The sequence below is a fragment of the Nematostella vectensis genome, chromosome 4 (assembly GCF_932526225.1).
Source record: "Nematostella vectensis chromosome 4, jaNemVect1.1, whole genome shotgun sequence".
Taxonomy (NCBI): Eukaryota; Metazoa; Cnidaria; class Anthozoa; order Actiniaria; family Edwardsiidae; genus Nematostella; species Nematostella vectensis.
The window spans coordinates 17347363-17370282 of NC_064037.1; the positions used below are offsets into that span (position 1 = coordinate 17347363).

The 22920-nt window shown below is 40.0% G+C and overlaps 3 protein-coding genes across 5 annotated transcripts; 2 read left to right on the plus strand and 1 right to left on the minus strand.

Moving 5' to 3' along the window:
* The first annotated feature begins 2 nt into the window (after window positions 1-2).
* On the plus strand, window positions 3-4223 carry LOC5511340 (eukaryotic translation initiation factor 4H). 2 transcript variants are annotated; one of them, XM_048726322.1, is made up of 10 exons: window positions 3-128; window positions 198-363; window positions 887-935; window positions 1256-1320; window positions 1396-1519; window positions 1909-1944; window positions 2519-2527; window positions 2612-2767; window positions 3040-3223; window positions 3530-4223. In XM_048726322.1, exons 1-9 carry the CDS (start codon window positions 55-57, stop codon window positions 3207-3209), a joined length of 849 nt encoding a protein of 282 aa, XP_048582279.1. In that variant the 5' UTR covers window positions 3-54; the 3' UTR covers window positions 3210-3223; window positions 3530-4223. The 2 variants fall into 2 exon arrangements, with proteins under 2 accessions (XP_048582279.1, XP_048582280.1); XM_048726323.1 differs by lacking the exon at window positions 2519-2527.
* Window positions 4224-8129: 3906 nt separating this feature from the next.
* Window positions 8130-12601, minus strand: LOC5511341. The gene is made up of 3 exons (XM_001631704.3): window positions 12514-12601; window positions 9774-12070; window positions 8130-9323 (listed from the first exon to the last, which is right to left on the minus strand). The coding sequence occupies exons 2-3, from the start codon at window positions 12061-12063 to the stop codon at window positions 8491-8493; spliced, it is 3123 nt and encodes a 1040-aa protein (XP_001631754.2). The 5' UTR covers window positions 12064-12070; window positions 12514-12601; the 3' UTR covers window positions 8130-8490.
* LOC5511342 (glucoside xylosyltransferase 1) lies at window positions 12531-16459 on the plus strand. 2 transcript variants are annotated; one of them, XM_001631670.3, is made up of 4 exons: window positions 12531-12957; window positions 14407-14701; window positions 15024-15366; window positions 15625-16459. In XM_001631670.3, the coding sequence occupies exons 1-4, from the start codon at window positions 12731-12733 to the stop codon at window positions 15927-15929; spliced, it is 1170 nt and encodes a 389-aa protein (XP_001631720.1). In that variant the 5' UTR covers window positions 12531-12730; the 3' UTR covers window positions 15930-16459. The 2 variants fall into 2 exon arrangements, with proteins under 2 accessions (XP_001631720.1, XP_048582627.1); XM_048726670.1 differs by having other exon boundaries at window positions 14509-14701.
* The last annotated feature ends 6461 nt before the right edge of the window (window positions 16460-22920 follow it).

Here is a 22920-nt window from a genome sequence, read left to right on the forward strand (position 1 = left end):
CGCAGGCGCAGCTATTCATAATGCATATTATGGTCTAGCCTTGTGTTCTCCAACATGGCGGACTTCGGTGGCGGGCCAAACCGCGGCAATCAAGGCGGATTCTACGACAATTTCGGCGACAAAGGCCGGTAAGCATTATTTTGCCATAAGTTGCGGTTATCCTTTCCCATGGCTGACACACGGAATGTGTTTTACAGTGACCAGGGGCCTGGCGGAAGGCGCAGAGGCGGTGGGGGCTATGGTGGTGGTGGTCGCAGTGGACCTCCAAGAATGCCTACCGAGCCTCCTTTCACTGCATTCGTAGGGAATCTTCCAATCAATACAGTGCAGGGTGATCTAGACCAGATTTTCGCTGATCTACGGGTGAGTAATTGCGATAATCGGGAAGGTTTTATGAGTGATCGTAGCACCATAACGTTTGGACACGAAAGCTGAGCACTATCATGATGAATCAGTAACGTGACTTCACTTGAACTTTATTGTAAATTGTGAGATGGATGTATAATGTAGACTTTCCCCGATTTATCGCTTCGTGGCTTTTTTAGATGGTTCTCTGTCGATAAACGTCATGTCTGGGTTTGTTTGGGTTGTTGGGATACGTTAGATGTCGTTGGCTCGTGCCAAAATCCATCGAATGAGAAACACGTGTGCGCGGGATACTCTAAAAAAAATAACACTATGCCCTTTAGTTTTATATTATTTTATTTGTGACTGAGATCAAATGCATGCACTTAACAATGTGCTATCATATTCTTTAGGTGTCTTTTAATATAATAGTTGACATTTAAGCATTTCTTATTGTTTTCTTTCGTTTCACCCTATAAACAAGAGTTTCTCATGCAATTGATTTTATGTTACTGTTGATTCCTAATTGTGTGGTCTCCAGATCCGAAATGTCCGACTGGTGCGAGACAAGGAGACAGATCGCTTTAAAGGTAATTTATCTAGTTTTGGATTGCTTTGAAAACTCTTTCTATCAGGTACACTAAATAAAGCACAACTCATAAATTTTTTAACAACTGTCTCAAGATTTGCCTATTTCCAGTTTATTTTCATTTGGTCTAGTTTCATTTAACATTATCTGTTCATAAAGTATAAAACCAATTCCTTTTTTATATGGCTGATTTGGCATGAGCTAGGATAGTTCTCCAGGTTTTCATCCATGGCTTGCGCCTCACTGCTATTTTGAACTGTTGATATCTTTAATGGACATGATGAGACAATGACTAATGGTGAAATATTAATTTCCTTCCAGGATTTTGTTACGTAGAATTTGAAGACCCGGAATCTCTGACAGCAGCACTAGAATTTAATGGAGCTGTAAGACATCTTTCAATGTTTTGTCCTTTTGTCTTTGCTTTCTGAGGCGATATTAAAGTTTTTTATTTGTTCTAGTTGGTAAATGACAGACAAATTAGAGTAGATATTGCTGAGGGAAAGAGGGACAACCGTGGCGGTGGAAGAGGGGGGCGTGGTGGAGGCAGAGGTGGCAGCAGCTTTGGAGGCCCCCCTGATAGAGGTACAGGTTAACTACAGTAGTTCATTCATTTATTTGAGAGGCCCCCCTGATAGAGGTACAGGCTAACTACAGTAGTTCATTCATTTATTTGAGAGGCCCCCCTGATAGAGGTACAGGCTAACTACAGTAGTTCATTCATTTATTTGAGAGGCCCCCCTGATAGAGGTACAGGCTAAGCGTTTAACTACAGCAGTTCATTCATTTATTTGAGAGGCTTTTGAGTCAACAAATAATCAACAACAAAGTAAATGTAATATAACAACAATATTGGTATATCTTGTAAAAAAGGCCTGTACTAATAAATCTATAGGATGAATAGTTGAGTGTAGAATGCAGAAATAATATGGTTGTTAAGTGTTTGCTGAAATGCCTTGATTGTTTGTGTTCAGGTTTTGATGACAGAGGCAGTGGAGGAGGGAGATATGGTGCGTATTGACATAGACATTCTAATTTATATGGGATCTCTGTACCAGAAAAAAACCTGGCTTTGGCTTATTAGTTTTATTTGACACTGGGACTGGTGGGTGATAATGCGGAGGAAAAAGACTTGATCTATTAGCAAGGTTTTTGACAACACATTTCAAGTGCAACATCCTCACAAATGAAAGGGAACTTTCTTTTATAGGTAGTAGTTGTACCTAGACAAACAATTTTCAGGTTGAAGAAATGTTTCCCAGACAAACCCTGAAGAGATGTTCGGGTGTAGCCAGCATTACTGTGAAATTGTATACACACATGTTGCCATTGAAGCCATTTCAAAAGTGGAGTTTTCTCTAGCAAATATTTTTCCATGTGACTAGGTGTAACTGGGAATGGCTTTGAATTACCATGTTTTATTCCCTGGTCACAAAATGTAAGCAAATCCCTAAAGAAATGAGGTTAATTAAAGCATGAAAAAAATTCCAATAAAGAGCATACCAAAACATGTTCCATTCTACACCCTGCAAAGCAAAGCTATATTCTGGGTGTAACATAGTTCATTTTTTTTTTTTTTTTCATATGATAGAGGTCGGTATGGAGGTATGTGATTTGCCTGCTCCTATGAGCACATGACCAACCATTTTATCTTATCACACCATGATTTACTTGCAGGCCATGGAGGTGGCAGTGGTGGTGGCTGGAATGATGGCTGGAACGAGGGAGTTCGAACACCCAGGGGTGGCATGAGGGAGAGAGGAGGGAGAGGGGGTTACGATGGACCACGAGGTGGTGGGGGACGATATGAGGAATTCAGAGAGCCAACTCCAGGTGTGTACATGAAGTATGTGCCTTTCAAAGAAGGATATTAACTGACACAGTAAAACTTGCCCAAATGGGACTTACATAAATAGATATTATATATAGAAGACACAAGTGGAGCTTGCATATACAGATAACAGACAGAAATGGTATTCCCATAAACAGGGGTGGCCAAAGGAATGTGAATCAAGTGACCTTTCACTCTCCCCTTTTGCAACTTTATGCATCTAATAGTCCTTTGCTTTGTTATCTGTCATGTCTTATTGACCCTCTTTTTGCAGAGGAGCGTTCTCAGAGACCAAAGCTAAAGCTGATGCCTCGCACAGTGAAGGACCCAGTGAATGATCTAGCATCTGAGACTCAGCGCATGAAAATTTTTGGTGATGCAAAACCTCGAGAGGAGAATGTGGCAAAAGAAGTTTCTAAGCCTAAAGATAGTGCTGAGGATTGATTCATGTACACCAGGTATGATGTTGAGATGGTGTCTCATTTACCGGGTAAAGAGAGTACATGTACATAAGTATGATATATGTGTCTTATTTACCGGGTAAAGAGAGTACAATACACATGTATGATGTGTCTTATTTACCGGGTAAAGAGAGTACAATACACATGTATGATGTGTCTTATTTACCGGGTAAAGAGAGTACAATACACATGTAATATGTATGTGTCTTATTTACCGGGTAAAGAAAACTATCTGTTGCCCCTGCCTGGTGTCCATCCTCATGAAGTTTTAGATTCTCTAAATCTTGTTTGTTTTTATGACAGAGCTCAACTTTGTAATGGTTGGCAGATTTCTTTGCTTTTCCAAGTAATAGCAGTGACAGGTGGTGAATGACATGGAGTATGTTAAAGGCTTCAGTAATCTCACATTGAACACTGCTGACAGAGGTTCATTCCCAATGATGGGCTCAAATGTTACTATTGTTGGTGTCAAGATGAAAGATAGCTGTTTATTGTGCGGCATTTATAGGAGCTGTCAAGACCACAACATTCTACCCTTTGATGTTGGGAAATATAGGAATGCCAACTCCTGCATCATTATTAAAATATGTAAAGTTCCAGTGATTAGAAAGCAGCCTGTCAATTTTAATCTAATGAGGGTCGTCCCTCGGCTTGTTAGTAAACAGAAACTCAAGAAAGGACTTGTTAAAGCTGGTCACTAATTCATCATGAAATAAATCAACTTCAAAAGGGTTCTACTGAAGTTGGTTTCTTTTGTGAAATCAGTGCCTAGCTGTAACTGATTCAGTCTTGTGTTTTTGTTTACCGTGTGGAAAGGCCTTTGTTATTTACAATGTCATATTAGACAGCTGTTTTCAGTTTTTGGCAAATAATGCTTTGCCTTATCATAAGTAAGGCTCTAGCTATATTTAGAGGCATTGAAGGCCACAAAGAATTTGTAGCATAAGTTGTAAAACTTAGATGCAATATCATTAACAAATAAAATGCCCTTTACAGATTCAAGCTGTGTGTTAAATTGTTAGGACAGGTTTGCAAGACAGTACTCTCAATTTTATTATTATTATTATCATATACCTCAAAATATGATTAACAGATTAGCAGGGCTCCAGTTAGTCCCAATACCCTTGATAGTCATGGAATTAAGATGTCTTTTCCCATGCCTGAGAGGTTATGGAATTAAAATAAAACACCTTACCGTATCTACTGATGTATAATACACACAAACTTCTCATATAGAATTTTTTTCAAATACTGTATAGTTACTTTTCTAGGTTTTTTTTTTTAAATTACCTAAAAAAATCAGGTTGTATATTATACAAGAGTAAATACGGTAGTAAAAAGTCAAGTAATTTAAACAACAATAAAAAACATTTTATGTTTAAAAATGAATATAAAATATGAATAACTGCCACCTGAAAGAACGTGTTTTTGGGTAACAAAAAGAAAATGAATGGCAACGTTATCCATATAGCGTTACATACCTATTGTTGGCTGAGGATGTGGCCAGTCATAGGTATATGGAAAAAGTATTTTAATATGAAGTGAACCACTTTTTGTCCTTGGGGGTGCGCACCCCCTGTGTACATGCCATATATTATACATGAAAACCATGCTAGAATCTCCCTTGACTGTAGAATTACTCAAATAAACAGGTGAAAGGCCATGACTTCTTAATTCAAAAGTCCTTGAAAGCATGGGTGGAAATATTGTTGCATGGTAAAATACTCATATCTGCTTTTACTAATTCATTTTTGATAGAATTTTTGTTCAGTTGGTTGCGACTTATAAGAATACTTTTGTCTTTGTTATATGCAAATTTCAATTTTCCTCTGCTAATACTTTTGTCTTTGTTATATGCAAATTTCAATTTTCCTCTGCTAATAATAATAATGATAATAAGAGTAATTGATATAAATATTATATATTTAATTATTATTGTCATTTAATTTTTATGGATTCGATAATTCGAGCTTATTCGGGTTATTTTTATGTTTCAAAGTTAAGGCTTCGTCTCTGTATGAATAACTGTCAGTTAAAAAATTTCCTGTCTAGGGGTGGGGGGGTGAAAAGGGGCATGTAAATCCGCATTTTTGGGGCAAATCCGTGGATCCGCATATTTTTTTAGATCCGCATGATTTGACAGATAAACGATAGCATCGATTAAAATTTATTTAAAATCCGAAATTCGACCGTCGAAGCAGTCAAAATCCGAAATCCGCGCCCGAATTGTGAAGAGATCCGTGATCTGCCGCACTTCCAAAATCCGCCAATATAATCCGCTGATATAATAATCAAAATCCGTAATCCGGGAGCATTTCGGGGCCGAATCCGCCGATCCGCGAACCTATTATCCCCCCCCCCCCCCCCCCTAGTGCCTGTTGATTCCTTTACATGAACTTAGGCTCCCTGTGTTGTTTACAAGAAAAGGCCTAGGTGCCAGTTGACGTGTCGAGATAGTCAGCGGTTTTACAAACAAAAGCAAGAAATAGTATTCTCTATCTAGAAAGGTTTTCCCCGCCGAAATGGTGAGTTATTTCCAAGAACCCTTCACTATTTATCGACTCTTGATAGTATTTATGTATAACATACTTTAACTTTCATTCCTCAGTCGGCGATCTTCAACTTCCAAAGCCTTCTCACAGTCTTACTGTTGTTGGTATGTACGTGTGCATATGTGAGGGCTATCTACCCGTCACTTCTCGACAAAAATAAAACAGGGTATGTAAGCATGCACCCCCTTTTCCACTACATAATTATCAATTAAAGTGGATTTCTCGATTGGAGAATACACACTGTAGAGTTCCATCTTTAACAGTGTCCCTTTGCAAAGTGGCCCTGGGAACAAAGTCAAACATAATCTTTCGACTGGTTTGGTAGTCAAACATCCAACCAAAAAAGTCTTATAAGTACACTGACTGAAAATACATTGATTAGTTCGATTAAGTTTGGAAATTTCTGATAAAGTTTTAAAATTCTTCTTAGATAATGCTTCTTATTAATGTTTAACCCAATCAAACACCAATTGTTCAATTAGATCTGGTTTGATTAAAGTGCCCCTAGCATCAAATTACAGTAACTTGCTTTTAATATTTACTTATCCTTAGATGAAGAATAGCTAAAGAGTTTTCATATGATATCAGAAAAAATCTTGAAATTTGACCATGGGCAAAGATACAAGCGTTTAAAAACAGCTCTTCCTTTTCACAAATTGACCCTATGGATCGAGCCCGCGCTCGATTTATTATATGGCTACGATAGTACGCGCACTGTGATTGGCTTATTGGCAGTTGTGACATTCCCGTATTGCCCATCTCTGAGGGCATTACGGAATTCCGTATTGCCCTACGAAAAAACTTCCACAATCTTCTGTTTTTTTTTTTCACCTTCACACTGCAAAATGAGCGACAGCGAACATTCAGGTAGCGAATTCTAACACCCAGAAAAAGAAGAAATGGTTGGTTGGCGGGCCGCCTTTTTCCATATCCGGATAAGGAAAGATACTTGTTGAATCTTTTCACTCATTTCAATTTTTGATTTGGCAGGGCGCTAGTGTTTCTTGTTTTCCCGCCTTTTTGAAATTGATTGATAAACTAATCGATATTCGTGCGAAAGCCGATTTGTTTTCTCGTCATTTTTATTTTAAAAAGCCATATAATAAACAACTTACCAACCTCGACCGTTCGGTCATGCTGGGAAATATCAAACCTTGGCTTTGGCGCATCGACCTTGCAAAGCCTTGGTCGATACGCCAAAGCCTCAGTTTGATATTCCCCGGCATGACCTCAATCTCAGTTAGTAAATAGTTAATAAACCCGGAAATTAAGAGTTTGATGCTAGGGGCACTTTAAGCAATTGAACATAATATTAAGTAAAAGCTTGGTCAATTACTTTGTATGTTTGATTGAGAAAAATTGTGGTTTGTATGGTTATGTCCATAATTGATTGAGTCTGATTATTAAACATTCAATTATTTGCCCAAGGAGTGGTCAATCAAATAAATTTGGTTTTAGGTACTAAAAGATAAATCTGATAGAGTGGTTTTTATTTACCTGTGAAACAAAGTGTGATTGTCAAAGAATAATAGTCAGTAAAACACAAAAGAGAACAATAGAATCAGATCACAGTAAAGTGTAATATGCTAAAGTTTAGTTCACGGGTTTATGAAAATTACTCTATTTATGCTTTATTAAAAGGGAGCTAACTGCTTTGTTTTCAAATCTTTAGAATTCTTGGTATCTTTTGGAAGGCGGCAAGGATAGGTAGGTTTCAATGTTTGCTAAACCACACCATTTTTACAGCCTAACTCTCTGGATCTGCCTAACAGGTCCTCCCTTTCCCTATTTAATAAGCATATTCGTCAGACTCATGACATCATTTCATCTGCTTTTAAATCTTTCAGGGGAAAGGAAAAGCCCTTACGTTGCACTGTGTTGTATGGCAATGGCCGCCAGTATACTGTTCTGGTAGCCTTCCCAGAATATTCTCTGTGTAAAAGGCACCCAGCTGAACTTCCAGTCTTTTAATGGATAGCCTACCAAGTGTCAAAAATACATCAAGGCTGCAACAGACTTTTATATTGCTGCCTGTCACTAACTTTTCTGCAAGTTTGGAGTTTGTGGAATCAAACCATGAAATCTTAGTCTGCTAGTCTCTTAGTTCACAAGCCCTTTGAAAGTTGTTACAATTTATTTATGGAAAGTTAAGATTGTGAAAAAAAAAAAAAAAATAAATAAGCCTCGCTGTACCTGTAAGCTGAGGTTTGATTAGAATTCTCCAAGTCAGTGGAGCATAGGGGCTATCCAAGTGATTCTTATCAACAAAGATGAACAAATGTTTGTGCATCAAATAGGCAGGGAAGTGGCTATCCAAGGTGGTAGGAAGCAATTAAAGATCATAAACGGTGTACATTTTTAAACTTTATTAAATAATAAAACTTTATTCTATTAAAGATGAATGATAAATGTATGAAATGCCATGAACCTCAACCCAAAGTTTGGTAAGCGAAGTGCCCTCTCTCTAACGTGGACAAATTTTTTTTTTGCCTCCATCATCTATGAAATACACCTGGCCTAGTGTTAGCTCTAAGGGTATAGCGGATATCAAGGGGTCCTAAAAGGCAGATATAACAATAGCGCTGTTGTGACCTTACCCTCTCAAAAGAGATGGCATTGCTTGCGTACATTATACAAAATCATTAGCAAATGTCTCAAGACAGTCTATATTCTCAACAGTAACCAAATGCTTCAATAACTCAGTCCTATAAATTACTCTGTGCTTTCTACAATAACCAGAACTTGGTTAACTTCGGGGTTTGTCAAGTCATTGGTAATAGCAGACATCTGCATCCAGTTTATTTCACTTTGCTTCTTATACATGTCTGCATAATTCTCCATGTGCTCCAAATAGACTCTAAGCATCTGCTTTACCTCTGCCAGACTCTTAGTGCTTAACAGTGTGCTATTGGAGCTCTGCGTGTCAATAGTCACAAGCTGGTTGAAATACTTTAGGGTGCTGTTGGGCGTGGCTTCTAACACCCAGATTCCCTGATGGGGATAGTGCATGGCACTGGTAAGGAGCTCAAATGCCAGCTGTTCCTTGGTATTCCAGTTAGCCATTTCAGGGGTTTTATCCATGCCCCGGGAAGTCTGAAACTTGTGTTTAGGCCTGGAGCGAGTGTTATGCTGAACATACTTTGCTCTGCTTTCAACTGAGGTACCCTGAGGGTTGCCACAATTGGCACAACGACAGAGGTACCCGCAACCCACACCGTTCCTGAAGCACTCACAGCGGGTCAAGTACTTTCCTGGGATGTGGATGCAGAATTGCCTGCCTGAGTCTTTGTTCTTTGCATTCCCAAGTCCACATCGACAGACATGTTTAGGCTTGTCAGGATGTGTAGGGATCTGGCTAATGACCTTCACGGTGTAGTAAGTACCATATTCGGCGGCACTGTAGCCCATGAAGATGCATTTCTGGGTTGATAACTTGTCAGCCGGTACTACTGTCACCACTGGACAGAGTTCCAGTGAGGTGAAAAGGATTATGGGAAGCTTGAAAATTTGAGTGGCAGCAAGTGGGAGGAGATTCATCATGTCCGCTGCAAAAATACAAATAAATATCACGTTTATTTTGAAAGAAATCACGTTTATTTTTAAAAATAACATGTTTATTTTGAAAAAAAATCACGTTAATTTTGAAGAAATCAAATGTTTCTTTTGTAGAAATCATGTTTCACATTGTAGATATTGTATGTTTGATTAGAAGAAATCACACATGTTTATTTTTAACCTTTTAAATTATTTTGTTGTACTGTACGCTTTGTGTGGGGTTATAAGAAGTTTCAACATTTGAAACACAACCTTTAACAACGATAAAACCCTTATGACTCAAACTCCTGCTAAATTGAGCTGACTTTTCATTCTTTGAAATTCTGTGGAGACTTATTCAAACTACCCAATTCAATTTAAACTACCCACTAGCTCAAACTGTTTTCATCTATTCTGGGTTTGAATTTAAAGGTTTCCACTAAATTCACATACCCTCATACCTTTAATGTACCCTTCATTTGCAAAGTTCACTGCCTCTTTTTCAAATTCCAGCAATGGCGTCATAAGCAGAGGAGAATACCTCTCTCTATTTTCCAACCATTCCTTACTAATCAGCCTACGAAGAGTGACAACATTTACTTGTTCATCATCTAGCATTGCTGGATCATAGCCAACACTCTGCAAATATTCCTTGAACTGCTGGCACTCCGTGGCCTCACATTGCTGGAGATCTGCAAGAATGCTGTTCAAATTGTTGGCAAGTGCAATAAAGAACCCCTCTGGATCTCCAGCCTCTCCATATATTGTTCCTAAGTGTTTACTCACTTCTTCTTTGAGTCTACTCTTGTGCGCAATAGTGTCCTGCACATTGCAGTCACTTCTACTAAACAGAAGAAGTGAGCAGGTTGAGAGGTGCAGCAGTCTTTGTGTATCTGGCACTTGTACACTGATATTGCACAGGAGTTTCCCAACAAAATGATAGTTTCTTGCTATGTGGGAAATTTTCCTAAGGGTGGCTTCACTCAGTGTACTTGAGTCTGCACATTCAGAGTCCTCTCCTGTTAGTCCCAAGGCAGCCAAGATCAAACATTGCACAGAGTGAATATCAAGAGTATACTGGAATGGTTCCTCATCATTCTCATCATCACCTCCCTTATCCCTCACCAGACCAAACTGCTCTGTGGTTGGGACAAAACCAATGCAATCCAATGCATCTTTGTAGGAGTCGATAAGCATAAGAGGTCCTTGGCTTCCACTGTGATGCTCATTCCAAATGTAGAACAAACTAGTGACAGCAGGAATAGTCAGATCTGTATTAAGGAAACGCCGATGCAAGGCAGGCCTCAGCTGCTCACGCAATTCAGCGACATGTTCACTGCCGCATGAGGGGGGCACCCCTGAGAGGCAGCCTCTCTTGATATCGGTCTGTAGTGCTTCGAGTTCTTGAAGGGCTGGTTCATGCAGCAGGCGCTCACCTGACTCTCCCTTCATTGTCTTCCAATGAGACACAAAGGACATCAAGTTACTATGGATAACATCACTCACAGGAGTTTCCTGCATCCTGCACAAACCCACATCTGGTCCTTGTTGGAAAACAAGGGACAAGTTCTCAAGACAGCTTTTCATTGCTTCTTGATCACATTTACGAATTTTGAAACGTTTCTCAAGCTTTCTTACAGCAAATGCTGGGTCCATTTTGACTTGAATATCAGATCCAAAGATGGAGATCAATGGTTCCCTGAAAGAACAGCAATCTGGAGAAAGAATTAACTCAATAGTCACTCCCTGGGTGTTAAGTCGCTGGTAGACAGCTCTTACTAGAGGTAGCACATCATGTGGGTCTTTCCCTTTGGTTGCCTGCCAGGAAAGAACCTGCCCCTTTTCATTCAAAATGGCAAAAATATAGTCATACTTTGGCACCCATTTGTTAGTGTTAGGACAGAAGTAGCCCATCTGTTGGCTTGCTTTGAAAAAATGGCCGAGCAGTAATACCTGAGCAGATAGCTCACTCATACGCTGTGTATAATAGCGCGCCTTCTCCTTACGGTTGACAAGTAGGCATCCCAGAAGCATTTCCATAGAGGGCACCCCTGTTGGCTTATATTCCGGGAAATCAGCGGGTTCTTGATTAGTCCCAAGACTCAACAGTTGAATATCCTCCTCATATTTTGCTTTACACTGAGCAAAATTACTGATGTGCTGTTGGGTAATGGTATGTTCGATGTTCTCAAGACTTCCTCCAGAGGCCAGCAGTGACAAGACAGTATCACTCAGCTCCTTGGTGAAGCCTGTCCGGTGAAGCAGCACAAAGGGGATTCCTGTGGCCTCAGAGGGTGGAATCATGCTGAGGATCTCAGGATCATGTGCAATGTAGGATCGATGCTTTATCCTTCCTGTGCAGAAGTAGATCCTACTTAGAAGGATGACAGGCCAACTGGAGCTGCAAAGCTGGCGAGGGGCTACAGCAAGACGCTGACCTGCCTGCCAGCAGTAGAACCCCTTTTTGTTTTTCTTTGGCTTGAGTAGAGGAGTATCATCCTCTCCATTGTGACAATCAAATGGACAGCAGATTCCTTCCTTGAAGCAATCAAGCTGTTGCAGCGGGTCCCAGAGAATGACAGAAGGGAGAAGGTACTCCTGGGGGGACGGGGGGTTAGGCAGGTCTTTTGTCACTACAGGGACGGATGGAAGGATGATTTCAGGTGATTGAAGTTTACCAGAATCATAGTCGTGGGTCAGCTTGGAGTAATATGCAAGCACGAAGGGATTCTTACAAAGTCCAAGCTCCATCAGTTACCTGTAAAACACACGTTATTTTTAATGCCCTTGTGTGTGTTTGTAGATACCTGTTACAGTACATAAGAGCTATGGTATGGCACATATGGTATGGATTCCAAAACAGGTAAATCAAAACCTTAAAATGCATGCAGGCATAGTCCGGGACTTAACGAGCTGTTGAGACAAATGCAATGACCTTGACAAGTTGAACTTTAAGACAGTAGAAACAAATAAATCAGTATCGCAGGAAATAAACTCCACAAAATGGATAAGAAGACTTTGTGAAATAGTTTATCGCATAAGTTAATTTGTGAGTACTTTGTCAGCGCCTAAAGTTCGTTGTGGAACGTGGAACAGATAATTAAAAAAATAAATGTCTTAGTCGACTAAAGGTGCTAACATGCTGGACTTCTTCGATCAAGCTCACAAATATGTATAATAGAATGGTTTATAGCAACTCACTCGATCAAACCCAAGAGTAAAAAGAGAAAAATCAGCTTCATCTCTCTAAAACCTCACGTTTGTCCGCCATTTTGAAAATTCAGAGGCCCGGTCACAAAGCAATCAACTCGGATAATGTAACGATCACCAATGCAGGAACGCCTGCTAGATCTTGACTTCTTCGGTGTACTAGTTACTAGAGAAATGGCGCAGGTTTGCCCGAGTTGAAAGCAATAGAATGCCTTTTATAAAGAGGCTGATATTCGGATTAGCAACTTTGATTGTAGTCCTAGAATTGGTGCTGCTCCTATTTTTCGCAGGAAGTCATTCTGAGCTAGAAGTTGTCAAGGAACTGATCACAACCAAAGCTAGCGTTGTTCAGGATGTGCGGAGTAATGTAAAGGAAAGGCGACAAACACAAAGACCGACTCAATCCCCACGGATTCCCGCTGCTTTGATAGAAAGGTTTGTCGATGGTGTTTTACGCCTCAACTTCGAACTAGCGAGACTTTTTTAAAGAATCAAAATTCCATAAAACAACCTGTTCAAAAAAAAAAAAAAAAAAAAAAACTTGCATTTGAAATGATGATTTCCTGGGCGGGGGGGGGTTCTTCCCATGTCGACCTGACCCTATCAACTCGTCGTATTTTTTAGGGGTCAAGATCGGGCCTCAGGTATTTTTAGGGGGTATCCTAGAAAAAAAATAGGCTTTTCTCTTAGAATTGGTATTTTTAGGGCTTCTGGGGTATTTTTTTAGGGTAGCAATTTTTATGGGGTATTTTTCGAATTTCCGTCGAGCATCCCTATCACTTTTACCCAGGAGAACCCCCCGGGGATGATTTTCACCTAGACTGTTTTGTAATTGTTCTGTTGAGAGCTGAAGTAGAGAATTGCAGCTGTTGAAGGCAGAGTTTGAAAAGAAAAATTATAAAAAACGTAAAACCATTTGCAAACTACTATGGCACAGAATATTTAGTTGAATTTACAACAATTATTGGACGAGGTTTTAGTGATATCTGGAAAAATCAATGTCAAGATAAGTGGAATCAGGCAAGGGCAAAGGCTGAGACTGATTCCACTTGGCGAGACATTAATTTTTCTGGATATCACTAGAACCAAATCCACTAATGGTTTTATTATACATTGATTCAATAAAACACACTTTCTTGTAAACAGAATTCATTCCCGATTTGCACAAACACTGCCACTTCTCACAAACAAATCTTTGCGCCCCAGGATGTATTTCGCACATTGAATCACTAATCTGCTAGCTGACAGTTTAGACCCCCAGATTGCATGAATCTTAAAAAAAAGCGCGTGCTCAGTGTCCATGACATTGAGCACAATGTATAATAATTTGTGTTATCTGGTGTTGCTTTGGCTACCAATTTGGTGTTTTTTTGTTAAAAACCTTGGTTTGCTGTTTATCGTTACTTTTCTGATATAAAAAAACTTGTTCTGACTGAAAAAAGGACTATTCACATGACAGATATCACGTTGGCTAACCGTTATTGTCTGATATTTGTCTTGTGAAAATATATTAGTGACTATTATATCCAAGTGATGAATGTTATAAGGGTAAGGGTGGACAAAATTTGAAAGGGACTTGTAAAAAATAAGTATGCAAGTATCCCTCCCATTTAAGTCATTTTACAATAAGAAGATTTCTAGTAAAAGTAACGATTATGTAGAGGAACCCCAGGGGGCATCAAAGAACTCCTGTAGCTCTCTTGACTGAAGGTAACAAACCACTGCAAGCAAGGGTGAGTCAAACCCCCCTCCCCTCCCTCCCTCTAAAAACGGGCCTTGAGCTGCAGGACCAGAGCTGGCTATAGTACTTAAAAACAAATTAACAATCAGCTGGATGCTTTAATATTATAACTACGATTTATATTTTTTTTTCTTATTTCACAGAAAGCAAAAGAAAGAACTTATCCACATTAGCATAGTTATTTGTGGTTCGCGCAAAGATGAAGCCCTCACAATGCTAAAATCCAGCATTCTATTCACAAACAGAACACTAGTGTTTCACATATTAGCTGAGTCTGGACTTCATGATGGCCTCAAATCAGTTCTGGATCATTGGCCTTGTGTCGAGGGCAAGCAAGTTAGCTACAAGATCCACCCTCTCAAGTTTCCTGAAGGTCAAAAGCCAGATGAGTGGAAAAAATTGTTCAAGCCTTGTGCAGCACAGAGGCTGTTTTTACCTGTAAGAAGTAGACCATTTTAATATTATAATGACCAGAGCAGAAACTAGAGTTACACTTTTGTTATAGAATTTCAGGCTTTCCTAAAATTAAATTGAGTAATTGTAGTCAGATTTAGTAAGAGCTGAAATAGTAGGATGATGATACTGTATCACAACAACAGTTGCTGTAAAATATGCTGACACTGATGATAATAATGATGTTAATAATGATGTTAATGATGATGTTAATGATGATGATTTGATTGCTAACAATATAGAAATGTCAGTTGATGCATAAAAATTTTTCATGGCAAGACATTATAAAATTTTTATCTTTCAACAGGACATTCTTACGGAAGTTGACAGCCTAATATATATGGACATAGACACATTATTCCTGTCTCCAGTACAATGGCTATGGGATCAATTCAGCAACTTCAACTCTTCACAACTGGCGTCAATGACTCCAGAGGGAGAGGTGTCAGCCACTGGCTGGTACAACAGATTTGCACGCCATCCTTACTATGGCAAGCTGGGCCTTAATTCTGGAGTAATGCTGATGAATCTAACGCGAATGAGATCATTTGGCTGGCAGGAGAAGATATTACCTATATACAACAAGTATCGCTTTGATATTACATGGGGAGACCAGGATATCCTGAATATACTTTTCCACTACCATCCAGGTGATTGATAAGTTATACCACCCCCTCCTCCCCATAACCCTCTCCCCCCATTCGTGTTTCACTTGTATAGTAAAGCCCACAATTGCCTAGTGCAAAAGATCAAAACAGGAAAGATCTTATTAAGGAATAGACATGATGAAAAAAGTGCCAATCCTTAATGGGGAAAGGCTGTCATCTCTGGCTCGATACAGTGGTGGACTCACTAACTTGTAGTTTTGTTGGAAGATGTCTCACTGCTGTTTGGCTGTTTGTTTGCAGAGTTGGTGTACGTGTTGAGCTGTGAGTGGAATTACCGTAATGATCACTGCATCTATGGCAACAACTGCAAAACAGCTGATACTAATGGTATCTATATATTGCATGGCAACAGAGGCGTGTTCACCAACAACAAGCAACCAGTGTTTAGGGCTGTTTATGAGGGTATAGAAGACGCTAAACAAGCTGGTGGAATCAAGGAAGCTGTGAACGCTCTTGAGAGGCGACTTGGGTCACATCGGAAAGGTTACTGTGGAAAAGCTGTTGATGCATTGTTGAAGTTTCCCAGGCAGCTGTCCGCCTCTTAGTGCTGTTTTAGAGTAGTTTTCAAAATCCGGTGCAACAAAATTATTTAAGTGTAATAGTCAAGCCAGAGCAAAAGAGAACATTAGTGTATTAGTACTAAAAAAACTAAATAGTATTTCACAGGTTTTTGAAAACCACTCTAGTATAAAAGGCATTTTATTATTTATTACCATTTTCTTACACAGGTTTGTACAACAATGATTGCACAACACATGCTTACAAGAATACTACACAACCATAACAGCACACAATTTTCAGACTTTGTATTGCCCTCATCGAGGGGGGCGTATTAAAGAAAACCCTTACGCCCCCCTCCTCATCACATGTGTTATAGTTTCCACTGTTATCATATACAAGAAGAAAACAAATATGGCACAGAGAATATTTATAAAGGGTTTAAGATATGTGACTATTAGGATAAATGTTACAGCTTGGAAAGTCATCTCCCATGATTAAACTATCATGTAACTTATCAATTCCTGCATATTTGAAATTTACATTGCTTTGTATCACAATAGAAAAATTTCACGTTTTCAGAGCTATTATTTGATAAATCACAAGAGTTTGAGCATTGTTAAAGCGACCCCTTTGTCGCTAAGGGGTTCCTTTGTAATGCGCTGGTTACCCACAATTACAAGACTGATGGGCCATACCCTGAAACCTGTTGACCACCCTCATTTGGAATAAGCAAGTAGCGTTTGGGATCTTTGGCTCGACAAGCACGTAAAAAAAATTAATGGTGCTGGGAACGATCTCCAGGTACAATCACAAACTTACTAAGCGAGTTACAAAAAGAAGGAAAAATGTTCGCTTCACTCTATTTTTTAAGTCTGTCCATGGTGACACTGTGGTTGAGGCCTCTCCTTATATAAATACACATAAACGCCAACTTAGAGGACATCATGTCAATAAATGTATCGAACTCAGCCCAAACACAGAGGCATATAGGGACTTTTACTTTAAGATGGGAAATGAGGTGAATAACCTAATACCACTCTGGATTCCACTTCTGTCTTGCGTGACGGGTAACCCCTTTTGCAAGCCCCCTCTCCCCCCACATGTAGATGTGCCCAGTGTGTGCGTTTCATGTGCGCAGTGCATGTGTGTCGTAGTGTGTGCTATTCGTTATCTGCGCAGTGTGTGCGTGTCGTTATGTACAAGGTGTGTGCGTGTTATGTACGCGGTGTGTGCGTGCCGTTATGTACAAGGTGTGTGCGTGTTATGTGCCCAGTGTGTGCATGTCGTTATGAGCGTAGCGTGTACGTGTCGTTATGTGCGCAGTTTGTACGTGTCATTATGTGCGCAGTGTGTACGTGTCGTCATGTGTGCAGTGTGTATGTGTCGTTATGTGCACAGTGTGTGCATGTCGTTATGTGCACAGTGTGTGCACGTCGTTATGTGCACAGTGTGTGCATGTCGTTATGTGCACAGTGTGTACATGCCGTTATGCGTCTAGTGTGTGCTTGTCATTATGTGCCCAGTGGGTACCGGTTGTTATGTGCCCAGTCAGGCCTGTACCCAGGATTTTTCTTGGGGGGGGGGGGGGGGGAGGGGGAGGGGATGCGAAATCCGAAGAAGTGGACCTAATTTTTCCGGGGTGGGGTGAGGAGGGTGTTCTCTTTTAAAAAAAATGATTTGCAATATCTCCACGGGACGCTTATTGTCGGATTTGACTATATGCCAGAGTGATCTAGCTTATGCTTTATAGTTTTGTCTACAAATAGCACGTCTATTGAAAACCGAAAGTGGACCTTTGGCCGTTGTGAGGGGGTGCGTTCGCACGCCCACACTGGGCCTGCCAGTGTGTACGTGCCGTTATGTGCACAGTGTGTTTGTGTCGTTATGCGACCAGTGTTTTCGTGACTTGGAGTTGTTTTTTTTTCTTCTGATTTAGCATATGAACCTTACACCTATTTAAAATAGGGTTGTCTATGTCTAGGTGTATAAACAGAGCCATCACAAATATGCATCTTATTTTGCTTACTCACTTTGATTATTGTAGCAAGTGAAAAAAAATGAAAATCTCAAAAATATATAACCGACAATATAATATAGTTCAAAAAACGTCAAGGAGCAGTTTGCTCTACAGGAATTCGACATATATATTGGGATGACAAGACAGCTGCACCAGGGCCAAGGTCTCTAAAGGGCTATTTAACTATCTGAGCTTCAATCAAATTCAAATGTGCAACTCAATGCACAAACATGCTTGATGGTCATTACACTACCTTAAGATTTCTTTAAAACAATATAAGAGAGGAGGACATAATGTTCTTACATATCAAGGGAAACAAATAGAAGGCTATTAGCAGGCACACATGTCTAGGGGGTTACAATAAATTGGTTTTAAGTAGGAGTACCCTAGTGACTGTTCTTTACATGCCTTTCATCCAAGCAACATGCTGGGAGAACCTTTCATACTGGAATGCTAAAGAAACTATGACAAAACAATACCTGAATACTGCAGACAAAAGCTCTGGGATCAGAAGTAACTTTAACAAATAAAATGCAGAACAAATCAAAAGAAAGAAAGAAAGACAAAAGAAGCTAACCAGACAGCTACACCAGCACCAAGAAAATGGGTGATTCAACAAACAACTTGTGCGAATATATTAAAAAGTGATATCTTAAAACAGTACTTGTACATATATAAAAATCAAACATAGTAGTCATTTTACTTAAAAAATAAAATATAGTGGCTATATTTTGTATATAAAATAAAAACAAATAATTTCTTGGTATGGGTAAGATTACATGAGTATAAAATATACTTAGTATTGACACAAAATAAGAGACAAACTTATTTAAATTTAATACTTGAATACATAAATAAATTGAACTGGCCAAGGATCTGCAAGGATCGAATTGCTGGCAAAAGGCTTGACTTAAAGGAAGCTAAAAATGGAGCGCCCACTACCTCAGAGGGTAGCAGGTTGCATATCCTAACAGATCTATGGAAAAGAAGAATAACTACATATGTGCTAGAATACTGGATTGTATAACTACTTTAAACCCGTAAAAAAGGGCTACTAGGGAAAAAAACACAGACAGATACATTCACATCCTACTCATAAAAAATGGCCTAAAATGCAAAATCAAAGAGAAGAATATACATATATGCATTTAAGGTATAAAACAAGTACCGGATAAAGGTTAATGCATGACAAAACCTTTAACCCTTTTTTTCCTGTATACTGAATTTTCTGTATTTTGCTGTATGCCTCTTTGTCATTGGATAAAAAGACAAAAGGGCTGCCTTATAGGGAATTCTGCATGTTTCTTTCTTATAGCTCAAGTCAGTAGAAAGAGCCGTTGGTCTTGAATTTTTTCTCCTAAGTAATAACTTTTTCATGCATATGAATCCATCCACAACCACAGACAGGTAGGTTGTATTCTTGAACACTGAAATCCCATGGTTTTCAAAAACACAGAAAGTTAGCTTTTACTATGTGTCAACTTTTAACTGATATTTGTTTTACAATTGAAAAATAATTTTGAGAATGATTTCTTTAGCGCAAAGTCAAAGTGGTTGGCATAAATGAAAACAAATATGGTGCCAGAATTAATGCTTCTCGTTAAACCTGTTGCTTCGAAAAAAAATTGCAAGCTTTTCGATGCAAATACCTTATTTTCTTACCAATGTTGTTATAGTGGTTTTATTTTACACATTTTAGATGGCTTCTTTAACATGGCCATTGCTATACAATGATTTGTATATTACAGACAACCTTGAATCTTAATTCCGAAAATGGGCATATGTCTAATGTGAAACCGCAGCCAGGGGTTTATGGTAAAAGGGTCAGACCTTGATCTTAAGGTCTCTAATATAAACAAATAATGCTTTCTTGCAATCCTGTTTTGGCCGCATCTCAACAGCAATGCAGAAAATTATTCGCATACCATCTTAACTCTGTTCAATAGTCACCTGGCTCCGATGTCTATGGAAAGTTCTGCAGATGCGACTGGAGCCAGCCAAGCTACCATCCCTTGGACTGTTTACAGCGGGTTCATCACAGCAGCCAGCGTTACCTGGTGTTCACGCTCGATCCGTTTCGGGCAGTTCAAACACTGGAGTGATCAAAACTCGATTTGGGAGATTGTCCTTTCCTCCGCGCAAACTGGACTAAAAGATCAGTCTAGTATATGTTAGTAAGAAGTTGTAACTCGTTTAAAGTTAGGTAGGTTTTATTGTTTATAACCCAGAAAGGTGGATGTAGTGTTGGGACCCTGTCTACCGAAAGAGTACCCCCATTGTTCAATGTTTCTAAGCTTAGAAGGGTAGGGGCCTCTAGGTCCACCTCCATACCATGTCGTTCACTGTCTCGACGACCGTCTTCCACGTAAGGTGCCATAAAGGCCACGGGATCGGCCTATCACGCCTAGGATGGGAGGAGGGGGGGAATATAACTGTCCAGTAAAAGGGGTCTTGGGGTCATGAACTGTTTGTAGTAGTTGATAGCTTCTTGATACTTTCGCTTCCCTTCGAGCACAATCTGATCGGCAGGGGAGAGGTTGGTATTCGAGTCGCTTCTGATCCACAGCACGGCCTTCTTTGTGACGCATGGGCTATGTGTGGTTCTACAATGTGGGCTGGATTCCTTGGGGGTTTGATGCGCGTGCAACCATTTCCATAAGCAGGGGTAATGGCACGGTTGTTTCAAAGGGAAGGAATTCCAATAGGTCCTCTCTCCCTTCTCAGCAGATGACCCAGGACACGTGTTCGTCCATGATCATGAGACTTGTTTGAGCGAGAGACCGATTTGCCTCTCTATTTATACCCTGGTGTTGCTTGCCAATTGGTTTGAAAAAGCGCGCGCTTTTAAGATTGCTTTTCAAAATCGGTCTATTTCTCAAAGGTGTTGGTCTCTATTACGGGTTTCGTTTGGGACTTTTGCTGTTCAACCGTGAAGTGACACAGTGTATACCGCCATCTTCCCTGATGAGTGACGAACTTCCAGGTTTGACCTATGTGCTCGATTTGGGCGGCTTCCAGGTGAATGGCCACTTTTAGTGAAAAGAAGCGGGTATCTGTCACCACAACAACGAGGTCGTGGGAAACATTTCTCGTTTCCTATTATGTTTCAGCAGTTGTCCGAGCAGGTGAAGAAGTCGGCCAAATAAGTTTCGGACAAGATCATGCGGATGAACTTTAATCCAGCACCACAAGGTAGCTTACCCACAATGACTAAAATCACTCTGAATAATCTCATTTCTCTGCCCCGGTTGACATATCAGCACAGGTATCCCAAGCCCACAGAGTGTTATCACGCTACGTTGTGAAGTTTTGTTTATAGTAAACATACAGAGTTGAAATGGGCCGTTCATTCTACTATGACATTTTGTCATCTGTGTAAAATAATTCATATCTACCACCATCAACTGTCCTGGCTGTTGCTTGTGCATTGTTCCATTCAACATTGTCTTACAAATGGTGTCGGCCGTTTTTGTGACCCAGTTATAAAACTTATTGACATATTGATTACGGTAGTTAGGATTAGGGTTAGGTGATGGTAGTAGTGGAATGGTTACGGTAGTACTGGTAGTGGTGGAATGGTTACGATATTACTGGTAGTGGTGGAATGGTTACGGTAGAGATGGTGGTGGTGGAATGGTTACGGTAGGGATGGTAGTGGTGGAATGGTTATGGTAGTGATGGTAGTGGTGGAATGGTCACGATAGTACTGGTAGTGGTGGAATGGTTACGGTAATGATGGAAGTGGTGGAATTGTTACGGTAATAATGGTGGTGGTAAAATAGTTAGGGTAGTGATGGTGGGGATGGAATGGTTACGATAGTGATGGTGGATGATGGATGGATGGATGGATGATGGATGGATGGATGATGGATGGATGGATGGATGGATGATGGATGGATGGATGGATGGATGGATGATGGATGGATGGATGGATGGATGGATAGATGGATGGATGATGGATGGTGGATGGATGGATGGATGATGGATGGATGATAGATGGATGGATGATAGATGGATGATAGATGGATGGATGATAGATGGATGGATGGATGGATGCTAGATGGATGGATGGATGATAGATGGATGGATGGATGGATGATGGATGGATGGATGGATGGATGATGGATGGATGGATGGATGGATGGATGGATAGATGGATGGATGATGGATGGTGGATGGATGGATGGATGATGGATGGATGATAGATGGATGGATGATAGATGGATGATAGATGGATGGATGATAGATGGATGGATGGATGGATGCTAGATGGATGGATGGATGATAGATGGATGGATGGATGGATGGATGGATGGATGGATGGATGATAGATGGATGGATGATGGATGCATGATAGATGGATGATGGATGGATGGATGGATGATGGATGATGGATGATGGATGGATGGATGGATGATGGATGGATTGATGATGGATTGATGGATGGATGATGGATGATGGATGGATGGATGGATGGATGATGGATGGATATATGATAGATGGATATATGATAGATGGATATATGATGGATGGATATATGATGGATGGATGGATGATGGATGGATGGATGAATGGATGGATGATGGATGGATGGATGATGGATGATGGATGATGGATGATGGATGATGGATGATGGATGATGGATGATGGATGATGGATGATAGATGGATGGATGGATGATAGATGGATGGATGATGGATGGATGGATGATGGATGGATGGATGATGGATGGATGGATGGATGATGGATGGATGATAGATGGATGGATAGATATATAGCGCACATATAGCGTTATAATATTACAGAAATCGGTAAGCTACAAAGTCACCAAAGCGTTTGGTTACAGAAATATGTTTGTAGGTATTCATACTGCCGGATCTTAGTGAGTATCCATGCTCGTTATTAATTACGCCTCCAGTAATTACAGATCGAAGGGGTTCTAGCTCCTTAGCGGAGGTCATGAGACTGATACAAAGCTCGCGCCTGCGGTCAGCAAGACTTTCGAGCCCGCTGGCGTC

What these genes read in the sequence shown, in the direction of transcription:
- LOC5511340 (XM_048726322.1), top strand. Translation starts at nt 55, where the DNA reads ATGGCGGACTTCGGTGGCGGGCCAAACCGCGGCAATCAAGGCGGATTC. An exon ending in AGATTTTCGCTGATCTACGG is followed by an intron (nt 364 to 886) that starts GTGAGTAATTGC and finishes TGTGGTCTCCAG; the next exon opens with ATCCGAAATGTCCGACTGGT. An exon ending in ATTCAGAGAGCCAACTCCAG is followed by an intron (nt 2,768 to 3,039) that starts GTGTGTACATGA and finishes CTCTTTTTGCAG; the next exon opens with AGGAGCGTTCTCAGAGACCA.
- LOC5511341 (XM_001631704.3), bottom strand. Translation starts at nt 12,063, where the DNA reads ATGGAGCTTGGACTTTGTAAGAATCCCTTCGTGCTTGCATATTACTCC. An exon ending in AAATGAAGGGTACATTAAAG is followed by an intron (nt 9,324 to 9,773) that starts GTATGAGGGTAT and finishes GTATTTTTGCAG; the next exon opens with CGGACATGATGAATCTCCTC.
- LOC5511342 (XM_001631670.3), top strand. Translation starts at nt 12,731, where the DNA reads ATGCCTTTTATAAAGAGGCTGATATTCGGATTAGCAACTTTGATTGTA. An exon ending in CCCGCTGCTTTGATAGAAAG is followed by an intron (nt 12,958 to 14,406) that starts GTTTGTCGATGG and finishes CTTATTTCACAG; the next exon opens with AAAGCAAAAGAAAGAACTTA. An exon ending in CACAGAGGCTGTTTTTACCT is followed by an intron (nt 14,702 to 15,023) that starts GTAAGAAGTAGA and finishes ATCTTTCAACAG; the next exon opens with GACATTCTTACGGAAGTTGA.